The sequence below is a fragment of the Cibotium barometz genome, chromosome 13, assembly GCF_041138505.1.
Source record: "Cibotium barometz isolate CiBa-2024 chromosome 13, ASM4113850v1, whole genome shotgun sequence".
In the NCBI taxonomy this organism is placed as follows: Eukaryota; Viridiplantae; Streptophyta; class Polypodiopsida; order Cyatheales; family Cibotiaceae; genus Cibotium; species Cibotium barometz.
Genome location: NC_141058.1, coordinates 59,961,272 through 59,978,001, shown reverse-complemented (window position 1 = coordinate 59,978,001; position 16,730 = coordinate 59,961,272). Strand labels below are relative to the sequence as shown.

Genomic DNA, 16,730 nt, shown 5'->3' with positions numbered 1-16,730 from the left:
AAAATGAAGCCTATGCTCCACAACCTCACTCAGATCAACATGTTCATGTCTTAATTCTGCTCCTCCTTGCTTACGAAAAGACGGTGCTGAGGTGTAGCCTGCACATTTTGAAATTCATTATTAGTAGAAGCAGCACATCTTTCAAATGATGAGAAGAAGACATACACAAATTGCTTCAACACATGGTAATTCATCTATCAATTTCCAACCATTGGTTTGAACTCGATAATTACCCTATTTCGAGGTTGGAAGCAAAGTATGTGATTTTCAACATAGAGCTTTGCAAACTGGTTGAAAACTAGTTTATAAGTTGGGGAACCTCTAAGGGTTTTTTACCACCACAGGTTTCCAACCAGTTAATAACCATATAATAGGTTATAAGGGTTTACAAACCATTGGCTAAAACCATTTTATAAGTTGACAACCAATTATATAAACATCAGTTGTTAACTTATAAACTGGTTAAAACCCAGTTTATAAATTGGGCCACTTGAATGGGTTTTAACCCTTGTTTTCTAACCCCTTTGAAACTAGTTTATGTGTTGGAAGTGTTTATAACCACCACACTGGTTGATAACCAGTTTTTAAAAAAGTGAGAGCATGACAAATGACAACTGGCTTCCAACTTGTTGACATCCAGTTTATAGATTGAGAGTATGACAAATGGCAATTGGTTGACAGCAAGTTTATAAGAGAAGGGGCACTTGCAAGGGTTTTAGACTATTGGTTTCAGTTCGTTGACAACCAATTTATATGCTTGGAGCATAACAAATGGTTTTCAATCACTAGATTGACACCCACTGTAATAGCTTGGAAGCACTTCAAATGGGTTTTAACCGGTTGCCAATGGGTTGGCATATAGTAAGTGCTTAAAGGTGGTATTAACAAATCCAAAGCAGTGCTAATCAAATAAAACCTGTTAAAGAGTATAGGTTGATACCTTTCTTTTCAAGCATGGTATGAACAAGTGGTTTCCTTATACCACCATTTTTTGGCTTCTTCGGGTATGACTTGGCTACAACCAACTACAATGCACTTTCCTTTAACACATACATAAGAGTAGCAAAACACATGGTACGCATGCTTGCAAGGTAATATAAACAGACCAACAACAGACTGGTCTGCTTCAAATCCAAGGCCACCCTGGGTAACTTTTCGTCACAAATCAATATACTATCCTTATGTAGAAGAATCTTTGGTGGTTGTGGAATGATCATCGTGCTAGAGTTCTCTAAATTCACACCCATCATGAAAACTCTGCTAGAACCTGCTTTCTCCACAGCCTCATTCTTGTGGTCTAAATCGGCCTACAAACACAAACAAAGAGGCAATGAACATGGCATAGAGTTTCTTCATATGTAGAAAACACATATACATACCTTTGATTTTTCAAGAGCTTCTCTAGTGACACAAAGTTTATCTTAAAGCTGCCGCGCTCTGCTTGTTCTTGTGCATCAAGAGGCATGTTATTTGATGGACACATCATGATATGGTATTTAATTGCACCTTCAATGCAATGCAAGATGCACTTTGCCTCCTCTACCTTCGCTGTCGCTTGTTATACAAAGAGGCAGCAATGCAGCTTCTTTGATGCACTAAGTATTCAGTAGAATGTCATCCAACAATGTTTGCACCTGACCTGAGACCTCCACCTCTACCTCATATAGGCTACCTTGTGCCAATGGAGTGTATGCGTCCTGAGATAGTGTTACACCACAGGAGCTCATAGATGACATCGACTGTACACTTCCCTCGCACATCCACTGAGTTCTTTTTTTCTGTAATTACCATCGACACTTGACTTCTTAACAACCTGCTCAGCAAATATGGCCCACTTCATAGGACCGGGGTAGACCTGGTAGACTTAGCCTCGGGCCAATTGAAGGCCCATAGAATAGTTTGAGGGTGTAGTTTAGTAAACTTGTTTATATAAAGTATACAAGGGTAGGTGGTGCTCATGCTTTGCCATTCGTAACATCACCTTCTTGTCTTTCTTAGGGAGCTTTGAAAACACTCTTAGCCAATGCTTTGATGGCACCTCATTGTTGGGAGTCAGATGCCTTGCATCCTCCCCCTCAAGATTGAGACCATACACTTTGGAAAAATCCTTTGAAGTCCTACAAGATTCTTTCAATGGCTCTATCTCTAACTTTGGGTGGTGAAACTTGGTGGGTTCCCGCTTCTGACATGCAGAAAACATTGGTTAGACAAGCAACCACACTCTCCTTATCTCTCATATATTGAGCTCAAGACCACCAACATCTATGGAGCTCGATTAGCAGGTTGATGAGAGTGATTTGAGAGAGAGAGAGAGAGAGAGAGAGAGAGAGAGAGAGAGAGAGAGAGAGAGAGGGTCACCTTTGTATCTTTATTGCTGCCCTTTGAGTTAGCCGTCGCGCCAAAGATGTAGACATTTTCTCAAGTAGCTATCAGTGGGGGAGAGGAAGAGAGAGGAGATCTTTTGACTTTGAGTTTTTTTGAATGAGACGGTGCATGTAGATAATGCATGTGGGAAAAAATAATTACCCTACTTTCAATTATCCCCCACCATCTTTTCAGTTATGTACATTTTCTTTTCTTAGTTTTCAAAATATTTTTATTTTTTTTCCAATTCCAAGTTGCAAACCACAACCCAAAAACCACTATTTCTATTGGTCCAAAGTGTACCACCTTACCATGCATCCATATATATATATACATGTATATACATACATACATACATACATACATACATACATACATACATATACATATATATATATATATATATATATATATATATATATATATATATATATATATATATATACATACATACATACATACATACATACATACATACATACATACATACATACATATATATATATATATTCAAAAAGATAGATGCAACAATTCCTTTTTTTTAAAAAGACAAAGTGTCATAATGTGGGCCTTCTACAGGGTCATGTCTAAGAACATGTGACGACAAAGCAATTGAAGACATATTGAGCTGCATGATGTGAAGAGAACCTAAGAGACATTGTTTTGTTTGAAAATAGTAAACGATTTTGGCATTTTTGTTGGAACTATGGATGAAGCTTAAGAACACTTGGGCTTTCCTTTTATGGCACCACCTTAACTCGATCCGAGGAAAGGCCTCTTATTGTAGAAGCACGGGTAGAATCTTTTGCATCTTGATGTCTACTTGAGTGTGCATAGACGTGCATTACTTATGTTGTAATATGAAGATGACTAGACTCTGGTTAGAGAGTGCACCCATGGAAACTAGAGATATGTGCATATAACACACATGAAATAACATAGGCTTTATATTAGCCAAGATTGCATTATATTTGAGATATATTTTTACAAGATGTGAGCTCCTTAAAAGGCAGTGGTTATAAAGTGGTTGTAACTAATTGCCAATGGATATGCATGTGTGAATGTAATGTGTAAATGTGCATATGCATAAACATAAACAATATCTAAACAGTTTTCCTTTCTAAAACCGAACAAAGGTTTTGTGAGGAAATATGCAAGATGCATTTTGTGAGGTGGGGGAGATAGCCGAGTGGTACGGGCTCTTGCCCTTCACCGCGACAGCTTAGGTTCAATACCTCGCATGTGGTCTGTCAATTTCCACACTAAAAAATATTTTTTTTAAATATCCCTCTTAATTAAAAAAAAGTGCGTTTTGCATGATTGGGTTACATGCTAAGCCCGAATGAAAAGGGGCTTTGAGATTGTACAAAGAGAGTGATAGCACGTTGCTGTTGACGATGTTTTAGATAAAACCTTCAGCACGGTAGCTTCATCTTCAAGGGCAAAATTGGGCATGTCTTTGGTGTATGTCTTTGGGTGCGCAACTGAGACAAAATCAAGTTGAAGTACAGCTACCATATATTCCACCCCTTTGTGTTAGTAGGAACAAGCACGAGAAAAGCTCGGCCGGGCAATATCCTAGATGTCATTGAAGGGAGTTGGGCTTGTCGGTTTTGAGGATAGGGTGGATTGCATGACTAGAAACTAAAATGAACCAACAAGGTTCTTGTGAGAACCTGTAAAACCACATGATGAAATCCAAATTGGTGGGAGTGCTTACCTTCACAAGCAGAAGGATATGGCTTGACGGAGGTGTCAACAGTGGGGTAGATTGAGGGTGTTGGTGTTGCCAAAACATAGCCTAGGAAGTGGGCATCAGAGCCATTTAGGATGATGCCTAAGTGGGCATTAAGAGATGCAGTACATAACCCAAGGAAAACAAAGGAACCACAAGACCAGATTCTAAATGAGGAACTACAGGAGTAGGGATAGGAACATTCTCACCAAACTTTTGTGAGGCACAGTGGCCTGGTTGCAAATGCAGGGTGTTGTGGAGAGCAATTGTTGCCATGAGGATTTAGAGGCCCACTATAGGAGTTGGGATAGGAACATTCTCACCAAACTTTTGTGAGGCATAGTGGCCTGGTAGGGTGTTGTGGAGAGCAGTTATTGCCTTGAGGAGTGCCAGGGATACCTCATCTATGGAACCCAAGATGGCTATGCAGAGAGCTAAGGACTGCATGAAGGTGAAGCATGGTTGTCACTAATTGCTCTCGCACAATCGTCCGCCGATGATGCATGTGCCTGTGTAAATGTCATGTGTGCACGTGCGTATGCCTAAGTATTAACCATACCTTGAAACCTTTGGTGGTCATTTCTTGGTGGCGTCACTCTCGTATGCCAGGTGGTTGGACAAACAAGGGTGCACGCTTATAAGAAATAGTAATCCCAACCCGTGAATTTGGTGCGCCCCACCGTCAACGCTGGAAGTGATATCGTCCGACCTTCCATTATTCTAGAGTTAAACTCCTCCTTTCGTTTCTTAGCTCCATCTTCTCGTCCACGTCGATCGATGATGGCCGTTCTCAGATCGCCCAGCTATTTCGCGTCCTCGCTTGTGCTTCTTGCCGTCGTAGCCCAAGCTTGGGCCTCTCCTGAAGTATTGTTTCCTGGCTAATTAGCAATCGATGGCATTAATTGTAATATCGGCCTTTTGAGGGAGCTACCAATTACTGACGCTAATGGTTTGGCTTCGTGTTTTCGGACATGTCTACTGCAGTCGTATGTGGTTTACATGGGCCGCCACTCGGGAGATTTGGAGCCAGAAAGCATCCACGCAATTCATCAAGGACTGCTCACAAGCGTTGTAGGCAGGTGAGTTTTGAAACAGATCGTGTTTCTTGGTACTCGGCTGATTCTTGTGTGGTTTAGGAAACAAGTCTCGTAATAGTCAGCCCTTACTCTTGTTGAAATCCGCAGTAAAGCTGTCACTCACGACTGCCTTGTGTATAGCTACAAACATTTTATAAATGGTTTTGTTGCATTTCTAGAGCCTCACCACGTCTCTGCTATATCCGGTACTCTTCAGCCTTCATTTAATTTTACATTGGAAATTTGTCTAAATATTTACGCATCCAAGTCCTAACATTCGAGTGTGTCGTATATTGACCTCTCTGTAATTGTGTGGCTAAAGAAATGCCCGGAGTTGTGTCTGTCTTTCGCAATAGAGCACACAAGCTGCACACCACTCGGTCGTGGGAATTCCTTGGTCTGGAATACCCATCAGGAGAAACGTCTAAACAATCCCTTTGGAAGAAAGCCAACTATGGTGCGGACGTCATTATTGGCATGATGGACACAGGTAATAATTATTAGTGTGCAGCTAGCCCTTGTTTGTGCTGGGAATATTGATACTCGAATTAGTGAGTGTCTCCATTTGTGCTAAGCAGGTCACAGGGCAAGCTAAAGCTGCTTGATCCTGAACGGTAGTATATATATATGCAGGAGTTTGGCCTGAGTCCGAAAGCTTCAATGACAGAGGCTTTGGATCGATTCCTGGAAGATGGAAAGGTACTTGTGAGAGCGGCTCAAATTTCACGTCGGCCAACTGTAATAGGTGTACCCCCAAGTTCCAACTATGATAGAATTTGAGTCGGATCACAACAGTAATAATAGATCCATCTACTCTCAAATTCTGATCGAATTAGATTAAGGTGTTCATATGTAATAAATTGGAGGTAAGCAGTACTGCGGCAAATGACAAACAGAACAGTACTCCTCAGTTCACCATATTCGCTACAGCTACACTCACAATTCAATTACACACAGGAAGTTGATTGGAGCACGCTACTTCGTCAAGGGCTACGAGGCTGCGAATGGGCCTTTGAATGTGACGGCCACTGGCGATTTCCTGTCTCCTAGAGACAAAGAAGGCCATGGGTCTCACACAGCGTCCACCGCAGGGGGGAGCTTTGTGGCTGGGGCCAACATTTTCGGGTTTGGCAATGGGACCGCCAAAGGGGGAGCTCCCTTGGCAAGGCTGGCCGTGTACAAGGTGTGCTGGCTTGGGAACTGCTACGACGCTGACATCCTTGCAGCTTTTGATGCTGGCATTCACGACGGCGTGGACGTCTTCTCCGTCTCACTGGGCCCGGGCCTGCCGCTCGTCGACTACTTCGCCGACGCAATCTCTGTGGGTAGCTTCCACGCCGTCACCACAGGCAAGCTCGTAGTTTGCTCTGCCGGGAATGATGGACCCGCTACAGCCACCGTCTCTAACGTGGCCCCTTGGATCTTCACGGTGGCAGCAAGTAGCATAGACCGAGATTTCCCGGCAGATGCAGTCCTTGGAGATGGATCAAGTTTCACGGTGAGCGTTCAAGTAGTAGAAATTAATTTGCCTTAAAATTACGGATATGCCTTCAATTTTTGCTGCAGTAGCTAATCCCGGCCAGGCTTCTGTGAGTTTAGGGGGCTAGCCTTTCCGAATACAAACTTGCGAAGAAAATGTATCCTCTTGTGTTTAGCGGCGACGTCCAACTAGCCAGTGCAAACGTCTCCGCCGGGTGAGATTTTCAACACTCTAGCTAGCAAATCTCTACCTGCAGCCTGCTATAAATTGACTTTTGGAGATTCCATATATTATATATTTATTTGTTAATTCTCATGATGATGGTTATGTAGCCAAATGTGTTTCCCTGGCTCACTGGACCCGGAGAAGGTTAACGGAAAGATCGTGGCTTGCATGCGAGGGGTGACCCCTCGGGTGCAGAAGGGCACGGTGGTGAAGCAGGCAGGCGGGGTGGGTCTTATCCTCCTCAACCAGCCCATTAACGCATACGAGCTGGTATCGGACCCCGACGTTCTCCCGGCTACCAGTGTAAACGCAGCCGACGCAAGGTCGATTCTCACATACATCCTCAATGAAACAAGGTAATTAAAGCACCCCAGCTAGCTAGCTCTCTAGCAATTCGTTGGTTTCTCGCCTGACGCCTACCTCTCATTATGGATGGACTTGTAGGTCTTCCGCTTTTGCTTTCATTACCTATCCGACGACGCTGCTTAAAGCAAAACCTGCTCCTCAGATGACATCCTTCTCTTCTCAAGGTCCTAATAGTCTCAACCCTGACATTTTGAAGGTGAGCCACTTTACAATATTAAGCAGAAGCTGCAGCAGCCCCTCCCAGATTGAGCGTAAGTTTGGCCTCATGGTGAATTTTGCAGCCTGATATCACCGCTCCGGGGCTGGACATCCTCGCAGCGTGGACCCAAGCATCTGCGCCGACCTCGGAGGTCTCCGACCACCGCGTCGTGAAATATAATGTGATTTCCGGCACATCCATGTCCTGCCCGCATGTTACCGGCGTCGTGGCCCTTGTTCGGGCTCTTCACCCAGCATGGAGCGCTGCTGCCATAAAGTCAGCATTGATGACCTCAGGTACTACTCTCGGGCAGCAGGGAATTGTGATCAAATGACTTTTTGTTGTCCAAACTTCAACTTCAAGCAAGGTCGCAAAAACTTGCAATTTGCACTTCTGCCGAGCACTGTCTGCTGTGCTGCTTTTTCAGCCTTCTGTTTTGTGTTGCGTCCAAGACTTATTGTTAAAGTTCCAAGTCGACTGATGTTCCTCTGCTTCCTGCAGCAACGCATCACGACAATGCCATGGGCCAGCCGATCCAGAATGGATCGCTGGAAAAGGCCACTCCGTTCAACTACGGGGCCGGCCATGTGAATCCTAATGCCGCGGCAGATCCTGGGCTTGTGTATGACGCGTCTCCAGAGGACTATTTTCTGTTCCTTTGCAGTCTTCACTACAATCAGTCCTCATTGACGAATCTCACTGGCAACAAATTGATTTGCCCCGAGCAGTCCCCCTCAGTGGTGGACCTCAACTATCCATCCATAACATTATCGCGTCTGTCAGGAAACCGCAAGGTGCTGCGCACCGTCACCTACGTCGGAGGCAACAACACATATGAGGTGGTCGTGAGGCCGCCTCAAGGAATACATGTAGAGGTGCTCCCTTCAAAGCTCACGTTCTCGGTCCTTGGCGAGAAGAAAGAATTCAGCGTTCTCTTTGGGGTGAAGAGTGACCCCGGTTCCAGGGGGAAATGGGTGTTCGGGTACCTCACCTGGACAGACGGCACGCATTTTGTGACCAGCCCTATTGCCGTCGTTAATGCAGCATGATCATTGCGCACCACCTACACTAGTCGCATTCTTTCTGCAAGCACAGTGTGCTGTGCGCGTGATCATCACTCACCAGTGTCACCAGAACTGCTGAGAAGGTCCACTGCTCCAAAAATTACTTTTACCAAAAAGAAAGCACCCATGGGTAGTATCTATCCCCTTGACATTAACTCATTAACTCATGGTATAATGTATTGCAAACGTAACAGGCTACCGCCGCTATTGGGAATTTACCTGTGTTCACTGACCCACCATTGTTTCCTAATAATCTAAAAACTTTGACCCTAAACTAGATCCCACTTCATGTATTGAAACTATTGCGGAGTCCGGACCTTGGTGAACCTTTGAACGTGGAGGAATCGTCAGCAAAAAATTATTAAAGTCATTCTATAAACAAAAAATAACGTTCAATCCAAAATTCACAAGAATTAATTCATGATGAAATGAAGATATGGTAATAGATTTTATACTTAAACACCATATTAAGAAATTCATAAAAATCTTAAATCCCACCTTAGTATATTTAGACTATATTTGTGAAAGTCCACAAGAACGAAGTGTAAAAATTGTGTAGATTTGGACTATATTAGTTAAAATCATCTAGAAAGAATTGTTACATCTTTCTATGCATAAATTCAATTTTAATGAGAATAACACTTTTGAAATAAAAATAAATCTTTTAGAATGCACAAACGGAGGGGATTACTTTTTTTTTATTAAACTAATGATAAACTTTAGCTCTACAAAATTTAAGAAAACTTTTCCATAACCTCCTTTATATGGCTGACCATTTCTCAATTTTTACATTCTAACATCAATTTAAAATTAATCCCAATTTGAAGTAAAGTACTCTAATCTACTCAATTTTCACTTTCTAAAGAGTAAACAATAAGATAATTAACTTATTTGTTGCTCGTTTTAGGATAAAGAAAGGCTGAATTCTTAAGGAAGAGAAGGGGGTAGCCTTTTCATCAAGGCATAATATCAGGATTTACTTCAATCACTAAAAGAAAGCAAAGAAATCAAAAAACCATAGATTAGAATTTAAAAAGTAGATTTTTTAGCTTACATGGAGTTTTGTAAGCTTTCTTTTGGCTTAAGGGATTGAGGGTTCTACTCTTGTTTGGATCAAGAGTGGCTACCAATTCTTTTGGAGAGGATTTAGTCAAAAACAATTGAATTATCAAGTGAATTCAATGTATTTGTCTCTGGGAATAGTGCATAAATACTATTAACCTTTTACAAAGGAAAAGGCTTCTATTTATAGAAAAAAATGAGCCTCTAACCAAGCAAACTGATTCTAGAATTTTCCAAATCAATTTGGTCAATTTTTGACCATTTTTGGGTCATTTTAGCTTACTTTTTGGATCTAGTTAGTGTAGACAAAAGCCTTAACTAATTGAACTGATCTGACCGAACCCGTAAGTCCCATAGTCAGATCAGGGAAAAGATTGCACTTGAATCATAGAGACCAATGCTTTTTTCCTCATTGAGAAGCACAACCGTTGATTCTTTTCCATAGAATTATTTTTGTCTGGGATTTACTTCATCTATCGTATCATAACATAATTGAGTCTCACATTAGGGATCCATCAGTCCAGCCTAACCCCATCCAGTCCCGTGGGTTAGCCAACCGTCCAACCACTGTAGTGATGGGATCCAATTAAGAATTTGGTCAGGTTTTTATCTTGGGTACCAGGGAAAAGAGTTCCCAGGCCCCCTAGCCGGGTATTCATGCAAACTTAAAACTAGTCACACCACTTACACACCCAATATATGAAATTGCCTTTTTCATAGAATCAGCTATCTTTAAAACAATCATTTAATGAAATCATAGAGTCACTGTTCATAATCCTCAAAATCTCTGGTTGAATCCTTAATTCCAATCATTCCTTCATCGACGAACCTAAATTAATTCTCGTGTTAGATGATTTTCCTGGTGGAATCACCCGTGTCTTCCGAGCAAGGGAAGTTTTTCCGGTTCGATTTTGGAAGAACCGAGGGATTAGTCTCTTGTCCGGATATTCGTGGGTGAGGCACTGAGTGGGAGACTCTGCCCTATGTAAGAAATGCTACTTCTGCTGCGCTAACACCCCCGAATTCGATGCACAGTGGTGGGGGCAGGGATCTCTAAGATATTCTTCAGTAGTTCTACTCCCTTGGGTTAACTGTAGGAATTCATTAGTCCTGCTTTCCAGGAAGCCGAGAGGACAGAATCTCTTCCTGAGGTATGCCTTGAGATCATCCCACGTCTGGGTGTTCTAATCCAAGCGGTTTGTCTCATAGGGATTTTTCCATGCTACTCTGGTTGTTTCTACAATCTTTAGCATGGCAAGAGCAATCTTACTTTTCTCATTGTATCCAGTGACATCGAAGTATTCTTCCATGGCTTTGATCCACTTCTCCACAGCCTTGCCTAAGTTTTTTCCTTCACCCTTGAAGGGACTTGGCTGAGATCTATGAAGAGCCTTGCGAACATCAGGGTCAAGATCTTCCTCATCCGTGAGAGGATCTGGCTGTCTGCCACACGATTCGCATGTCTCATGATTCTACCAAAACGATACATCATTAAATTTCTATTTGAGTTCGTCTCGAGATCCTAAGACTTAAGAAGTTTAGAATTAATTACTTCAAATAAGGTAATCGTTCTTACTAGAGATCTATGACATACGTATGAGAAAACAAATCTTATTTCTTTAAACTCGATATCTGATAGTCAAATCACTTAGACAACTGAAAATTTTTCACAAAGTTATGGAACAGCTAGAGGGGTATGTACACCCTATTGAGTGGTCTTCAGCAAGTTTCCAGGACTTGGCATCCCACCGTAATAGTTGTTGATCCTTGTGAGCAGTATGGTGCCTCTTTGACTCGGAAGTAGAATGGTTCGTTGATTTGGTTGATGTATACTAGATTGGACGGGAGCTTCCTGATGAGGCTGTTGAGCCCATGTTTGTAGATGACTCTTTGGGAGGCTGGATTACGTATCTTGTGATTTTTGCAGCATGCAAAGGATCTTGGACTCTTTTACACAAGAGGGGGATTGATGGATGGAGTCCGACTCCACGATTGGAGTGACTCAGATTGGGGAGGAGATCCAGACATGAGGAGATCTACTTCAGGTGATAGTTTTACCCTCGGCTCAGGATCAGTTTTATGGAGTAATAAGAGGCAGCTATCTCTTGCCTTATCGACAGAGGTAGAGTACCGAGCTGCTTTCTTGTGGTGGTGCTTGTGAGAGAGGTGGTGAGGTTGCAGAGGTTACTTGGCAGGATTGGGTTTCCACTGGTGGAATCCTTGGTCATCCAGAGGCACTTTGTTCGTGAAAAGATTGTTGGCTGATGACATCTTGCTAGAGTTCTGTTCGACGGAGGACAGTGCGGTGGACCTCTTCACGAACTCCTTATCTCAGGCATTGCTCCGGTGGCACTCTAGCTTCCTGGGGATGGTTTCACAGCCAGGAGCTGAGAGGGGGTGTTAGAAGTCATCTCCTGTCTATACCTATTTACCAGGGCCTCTGTTGTGGGTGTGCCCGCCCTTTTAGGTGTTTTCTCATTTTTCCTCACTCCTCGTATTTTTCCCCCATTTTTTCTATTTTTTATGTGGCTTGGGTGGTAGTCCTGTGGTGGTGGTAGGAGGACCTTGATCTTGGCCGATTGCATCTGTATGTTTGTGCTGGAGGTGGCCGACTATATGTGACAGGTCATGGATACCTCTGATGCTAGCCGACACCCCCTGCAGCTAGCCGACTCGTGTTTATGCTAGTCGTGGAGTTATAGAGCCTGTCGGCTATCCCATGAGCAGGCCGACTGCAGTATTGGGGCCATATAAAATGGCCCCACAGCCCTTGTCATTTTGAGTATTGTATTTCCAGGATCTTGTGTATATAGAGCAGAGTTACACGCCTATCTATCTCCTCTTGTGCTGTCTATTTTCTGCACTGTGCTTGCTCTTGTGTTTCCAGATTTTATCATCATCTCCGCTGCGTATTCTGACATATAGATTTTTTATTTGATAGAATACTTAAGCTTTTCCTAATCTATCTAATGATGTGCACAATGCAACCCAATGGCTTTTTTGCAAAGATTAATGTGGTGAGATTAATTTTTAAAATGAACAAAAACTCAAAAAACTACAAATGCAAGAAGGAACTAGCTAAAATCAAAGAAAATTAAATTAAGCACTTACTTATAATCATGCAACTTGAGCCCAAAGGATTTCTCCATGCTCCATTGCACCAAGGTGGGCAAAATATATCATAAAATAATAATAAACAAAAGTTAAACCGGTGGATTTGTACTCTAAAGGTTAACTATTGCCAAGTGTGATGGCCGTACGGACGCGAGCCCGGTACGAGCACACCACGCCTTTGCCACACGCGGCCTTCCATGGTCCATGCTTCATGACGTGACTCCATCGGCCTGTCGAGCGCGTCTCACGCGTTTTCCTTGCGGGTCTCACCGGTCACTTGCGTTCATGCTCGGCTTGGCTCCATCGGCCTCGACTCGGGTCTTGCCTTCCATCCATGATCCGCCGGCCCGGCCTCATCTCGGCCCGGCGGACCGACGAGCCGTGCCGTGCCGACACAAATGCTACCATTCCAATTCATCATCATAATGGGTACCACGCACTGGCTATCCTAGATGGTGGGGAGGGGGTTAGCATCATTAAAAAATATTGTTGGGAAAAATGGAGAAAACACGATCTTTAAAAAAAAAGCAGATCTAATCGTTAAAATGGCTAATGGAGCATCTTCGAGGTCCATTAGGCTTTTGGAGAATGTTAAATTCGGACTTTTTATGTTTCACTATCATCATACATTTGTGGTCATGGACTTCCTACGCCAACCTGATACATATGACATAATATTGGGGAGACCCTTCATGAGGGAATTCAAATTGGTGCATGATTGGGCTTTGGATCATGTTTATGTACAAAAGGATTTGCAAATCTTAAAGATTAATCTGAGAACATGGAAAGCACACCCCATGGAGGGGCAGTTGTTTGGTAACGATTCAGTCTCACAACAAAACGAACCACTTCTATATAGATATGCCAAACCGTGGAGGGAGATTCCAAGGATGAAGAGGAAATGAAAATGTATGCATCACTTCCTCCTCCGGACTTCAGTGAAAATTGGATGTATGTGTTGGCTACCATTGATGTAATGCAGCCCAGGGGAACCCAGTATTTGGAATCTGGAACCGTCCCACGACCTCTATCTACATGGTTAATTGGCAGATCATGGATGAGGAATCAGGAGGGGAGGCATAAAGTACAGAAGGTATTGTAGCATGAAGCCGTACCAGTGCTCGGCGCCTCTCAGATGGTGGCGAAAACAGAAACGATATATAGCCCGACGAAATGCCCTATTATGAAGAAAACTCACAGATGCCCAGTGACTGAGGTACCTTGAGGCCACTAAGGTACACGATGAGTTCTCAAAGGATTGTGGCGAGGAGTTGACTAAGATATCGTTAGAGGGAAGGCACAAAGAGAAAATCATCCTTCAAGATCCAGACACACCCAAGCTTACCAAAGCTAGGTACCGAAAATGCAATAAAGCCTTAGCAGAGGCAAAACGTGAGGCTAAAAAGATCATGGGTTTTTGGCTAAAGCCAAAAATGACAATGAGGACAAGCCATACTTGCTTTCAGTACCTGACCACTTCAAAACCTACACTGTTGGACGAACGGAGGGTGGTCCGACTGACAACTACAAGGGTGAAAGAGGATGGACTGTCCACATCGTACGATGGCCCGACAAGAGGTGGATCTTGTGGGACCAGGGGAAGAAGCTCGGCCCGTATACATTGCTCTAAAGATTTGACTTTCGGTTGAAGAATGTTGAGATATCGAGCTCTAGTGAGGCGGTGGACACTGATGACCCGCCTGGGGGATAGGCCCCGCACTTACACCACTGGCATGGTTGGTGAGATCCTGGGTGATATGCGGCCAGTGGGATGACAGGCTGTGTGACAACCACTCTAGAGACTGGCATAGTTATAGCGCCAGCTCATTTAGTCGGGTTCACACTATAGAGAACCCGTGTATGTATTGGTTGAGTACCTTTCATATTATTGTGTACTCTTATCTTGTATATGGTGTGTTGAGTGTTGAGTAGAGAAGAAGAAGATTTTCAGCCTCTCACCTTGTGTGTTCTCTATTAGGGTTTTGTGAGTGTGTATGTGTGCTTACAAGAGCTCAAGCTCTCTTCCCCCCTGCATCTTTTCATGGTATCAGAGCCAGGTTCGTGCTAAGGGCTGAGCTGCAAGCAAGAGAACCACAGGAAGCGGTACGAGGGTAAGAGCTTCAACTACTCTTCCCTATTGTGTTGGTGACTACACCCTTGTCGGGAGCTCTACGGGAGGCACCCGCAAACGATCTCCGATTGAGGAGCTTTCTTCGCGGGAGTGAAGCTATAGGGCAACTATGCAGTCCTTTGGACTGCAATTTTCGGGCCGAAAACGCGTTTCGGGCGCGTCTGGACCTCCGTTTTTCAGAAAGCAGGCGATTTCGAGCACTGCGGGTAAGTCATCGATTCTCTGCAGAACTCTGTTTTACGAACTGCAGAAAGACAGATTGACTGTGCAGACACTGTGGGTGCTGCAAAGAGGTCTACAGTTGCTATTGGGTGTATGTATGCACATTGAAGTCACAGGTTGTGACATTTGAGTACTACAGTACCGCTGTGCAGAAATTACTGTAGGTTGTGCGGAAAAACCAGAGTGCAGGTTCTGGTAAAATTGTGTGTTTGGCAAGATGTCTAATGATGGCATAACACAGATTGTGGCTGAGAAGCTGGATAAGAATAACTTCCATGCTTGGAGGTTCAGGTTAACGAATTTCCTGATGGGAAAAGGCTATTGGGACTACATAGAAGGAGAGCATGAAGAGGCACCGGAGATACCGGATATAAATCCGACTGCTGCAGATGTGAAAGAGTTCAAAGACTGGAACCAAGGAGCCAGGAAAGTAATGTATTGGCTATCCATTAGTATACAGGACACCATGATTGGGCATATTCAGGATGCCAAGTCTCCCAAGGAGGCATGGGACACCTTGGTAAAGCTTTATGAAACAAATACCAAGGCTCGTAAGATACAGTTGAAGAATGAACTTCATACTGTGGAGAAAAAGAGCATGTCTGTGAATGACTATGCGCTGAAGATAAAGGGTATTGTGGAATCCCTTACATCTATTGGTGTTTCAGTAGATGATGATGACAAGGTGGAAGTCTGTCTACGTGGTCTCGGGCCACAATACAAGGCGTTTAAGACGTCTATTCAGACTCGGGAAAATATTCCCAACTTTACAGATTTGGTGTCTATGCTGATTATCGAAGAGAAGAACTTGGGTGAAGACCAACAGTCTTCACAAAGCAAAAACAGTTCAGAGCAACAGGCCTTCTACACGAGTTCAGGAAGAGGACGAGGTAGAGGAGGCCGTGGACGCGGTCAAGGAGGTGGCCGAACAGGTAATCAGAATTATGGCCAGCAGCAGCAGCAGCAACAACAGTCCCAGAATCAACAACAACAACAACACGCAGGTGGAAGAGGCAGATTCAGAGGCAGGGGGAGTCAAAGAGGCCGTGGAAATTGGCAAAGGCAATATAATGATGCACGTGAATGCTACTATTGTGGTAAGCCAGGACATGTGCAGTCAGAATGTTATAAGAAGCAAGCTGACATGCAAAATGGGAAAGTGCAGCAAAACAACTATGCATCCTCAAGCAGAAATAATGAGGACAATGAAAGGTTGTTTGTTATGCAGCATGTTGTAAATGCCATGTCTGAAAATATTGATGCAGCACAAAAAGATAATGTATGGTATGTGGATTCAGGCGCTTCGAACCACATGACGAGTCATGGGGAGTGGTTCAAGGACATGAAGAACCCGGAAAGACCAGGTTTTGTGGAAACAGGGGATGACACTGCTCATCCAATTGCCCACATTGGAGATGTGCCATTATCTATGCAGGATGGCAAAGTGAAGTACCTTGCAGATGTACTTCATGTACCGAACATAACAAAGAATCTGGTTTCAGTTGGCCAGATGATTGAGCAGGGGTTGCAGGTTCGGTTTAACCCTGATGGGTGTTATGTTGAAGATTTCAAAGACAAGTGCAGGTTGGTTGCAAAAGGCAACAGAGTGGGCAGAATGTTTACGTTGGATGTAGACATGCCTGAAATGAGTGCTGCGATGTTTGCAAATGGTTCAGGAGTTGTTGCAGACAC

General features: G+C 43.5%; 1 protein-coding gene across 1 annotated transcript; it reads left to right on the top strand.

Moving 5' to 3' along the window:
- The first annotated feature begins 4,771 nt into the window (after nt 1-4,771).
- Nucleotides 4,772-8,783, top strand: LOC147632896 (subtilisin-like protease SBT5.3). The gene is made up of 11 exons (XM_086807800.1): nt 4,772-4,963; nt 5,084-5,178; nt 5,284-5,381; nt 5,498-5,665; nt 5,809-5,920; nt 6,133-6,673; nt 6,775-6,869; nt 6,988-7,236; nt 7,325-7,442; nt 7,528-7,741; nt 7,947-8,783. Exons 1-11 carry the CDS (start codon nt 4,877-4,879, stop codon nt 8,492-8,494), a joined length of 2,325 nt encoding a protein of 774 aa, XP_086663926.1. The 5' UTR covers nt 4,772-4,876; the 3' UTR covers nt 8,495-8,783.
- The last annotated feature ends 7,947 nt before the right edge of the window (nt 8,784-16,730 follow it).

Coding starts and splice junctions, on each gene's coding strand:
- LOC147632896 (XM_086807800.1), top strand. CDS start 4,877: ATGATGGCCGTTCTCAGATCGCCCAGCTATTTCGCGTCCTCGCTTGTG. Junction 5,382..5,497: donor CCACGTCTCTGCTATATCCG/GTACTCTTCAGC, acceptor GTGTGGCTAAAG/AAATGCCCGGAGTTGTGTCT. Junction 5,666..5,808: donor TATTGGCATGATGGACACAG/GTAATAATTATT, acceptor ATATATATGCAG/GAGTTTGGCCTGAGTCCGAA.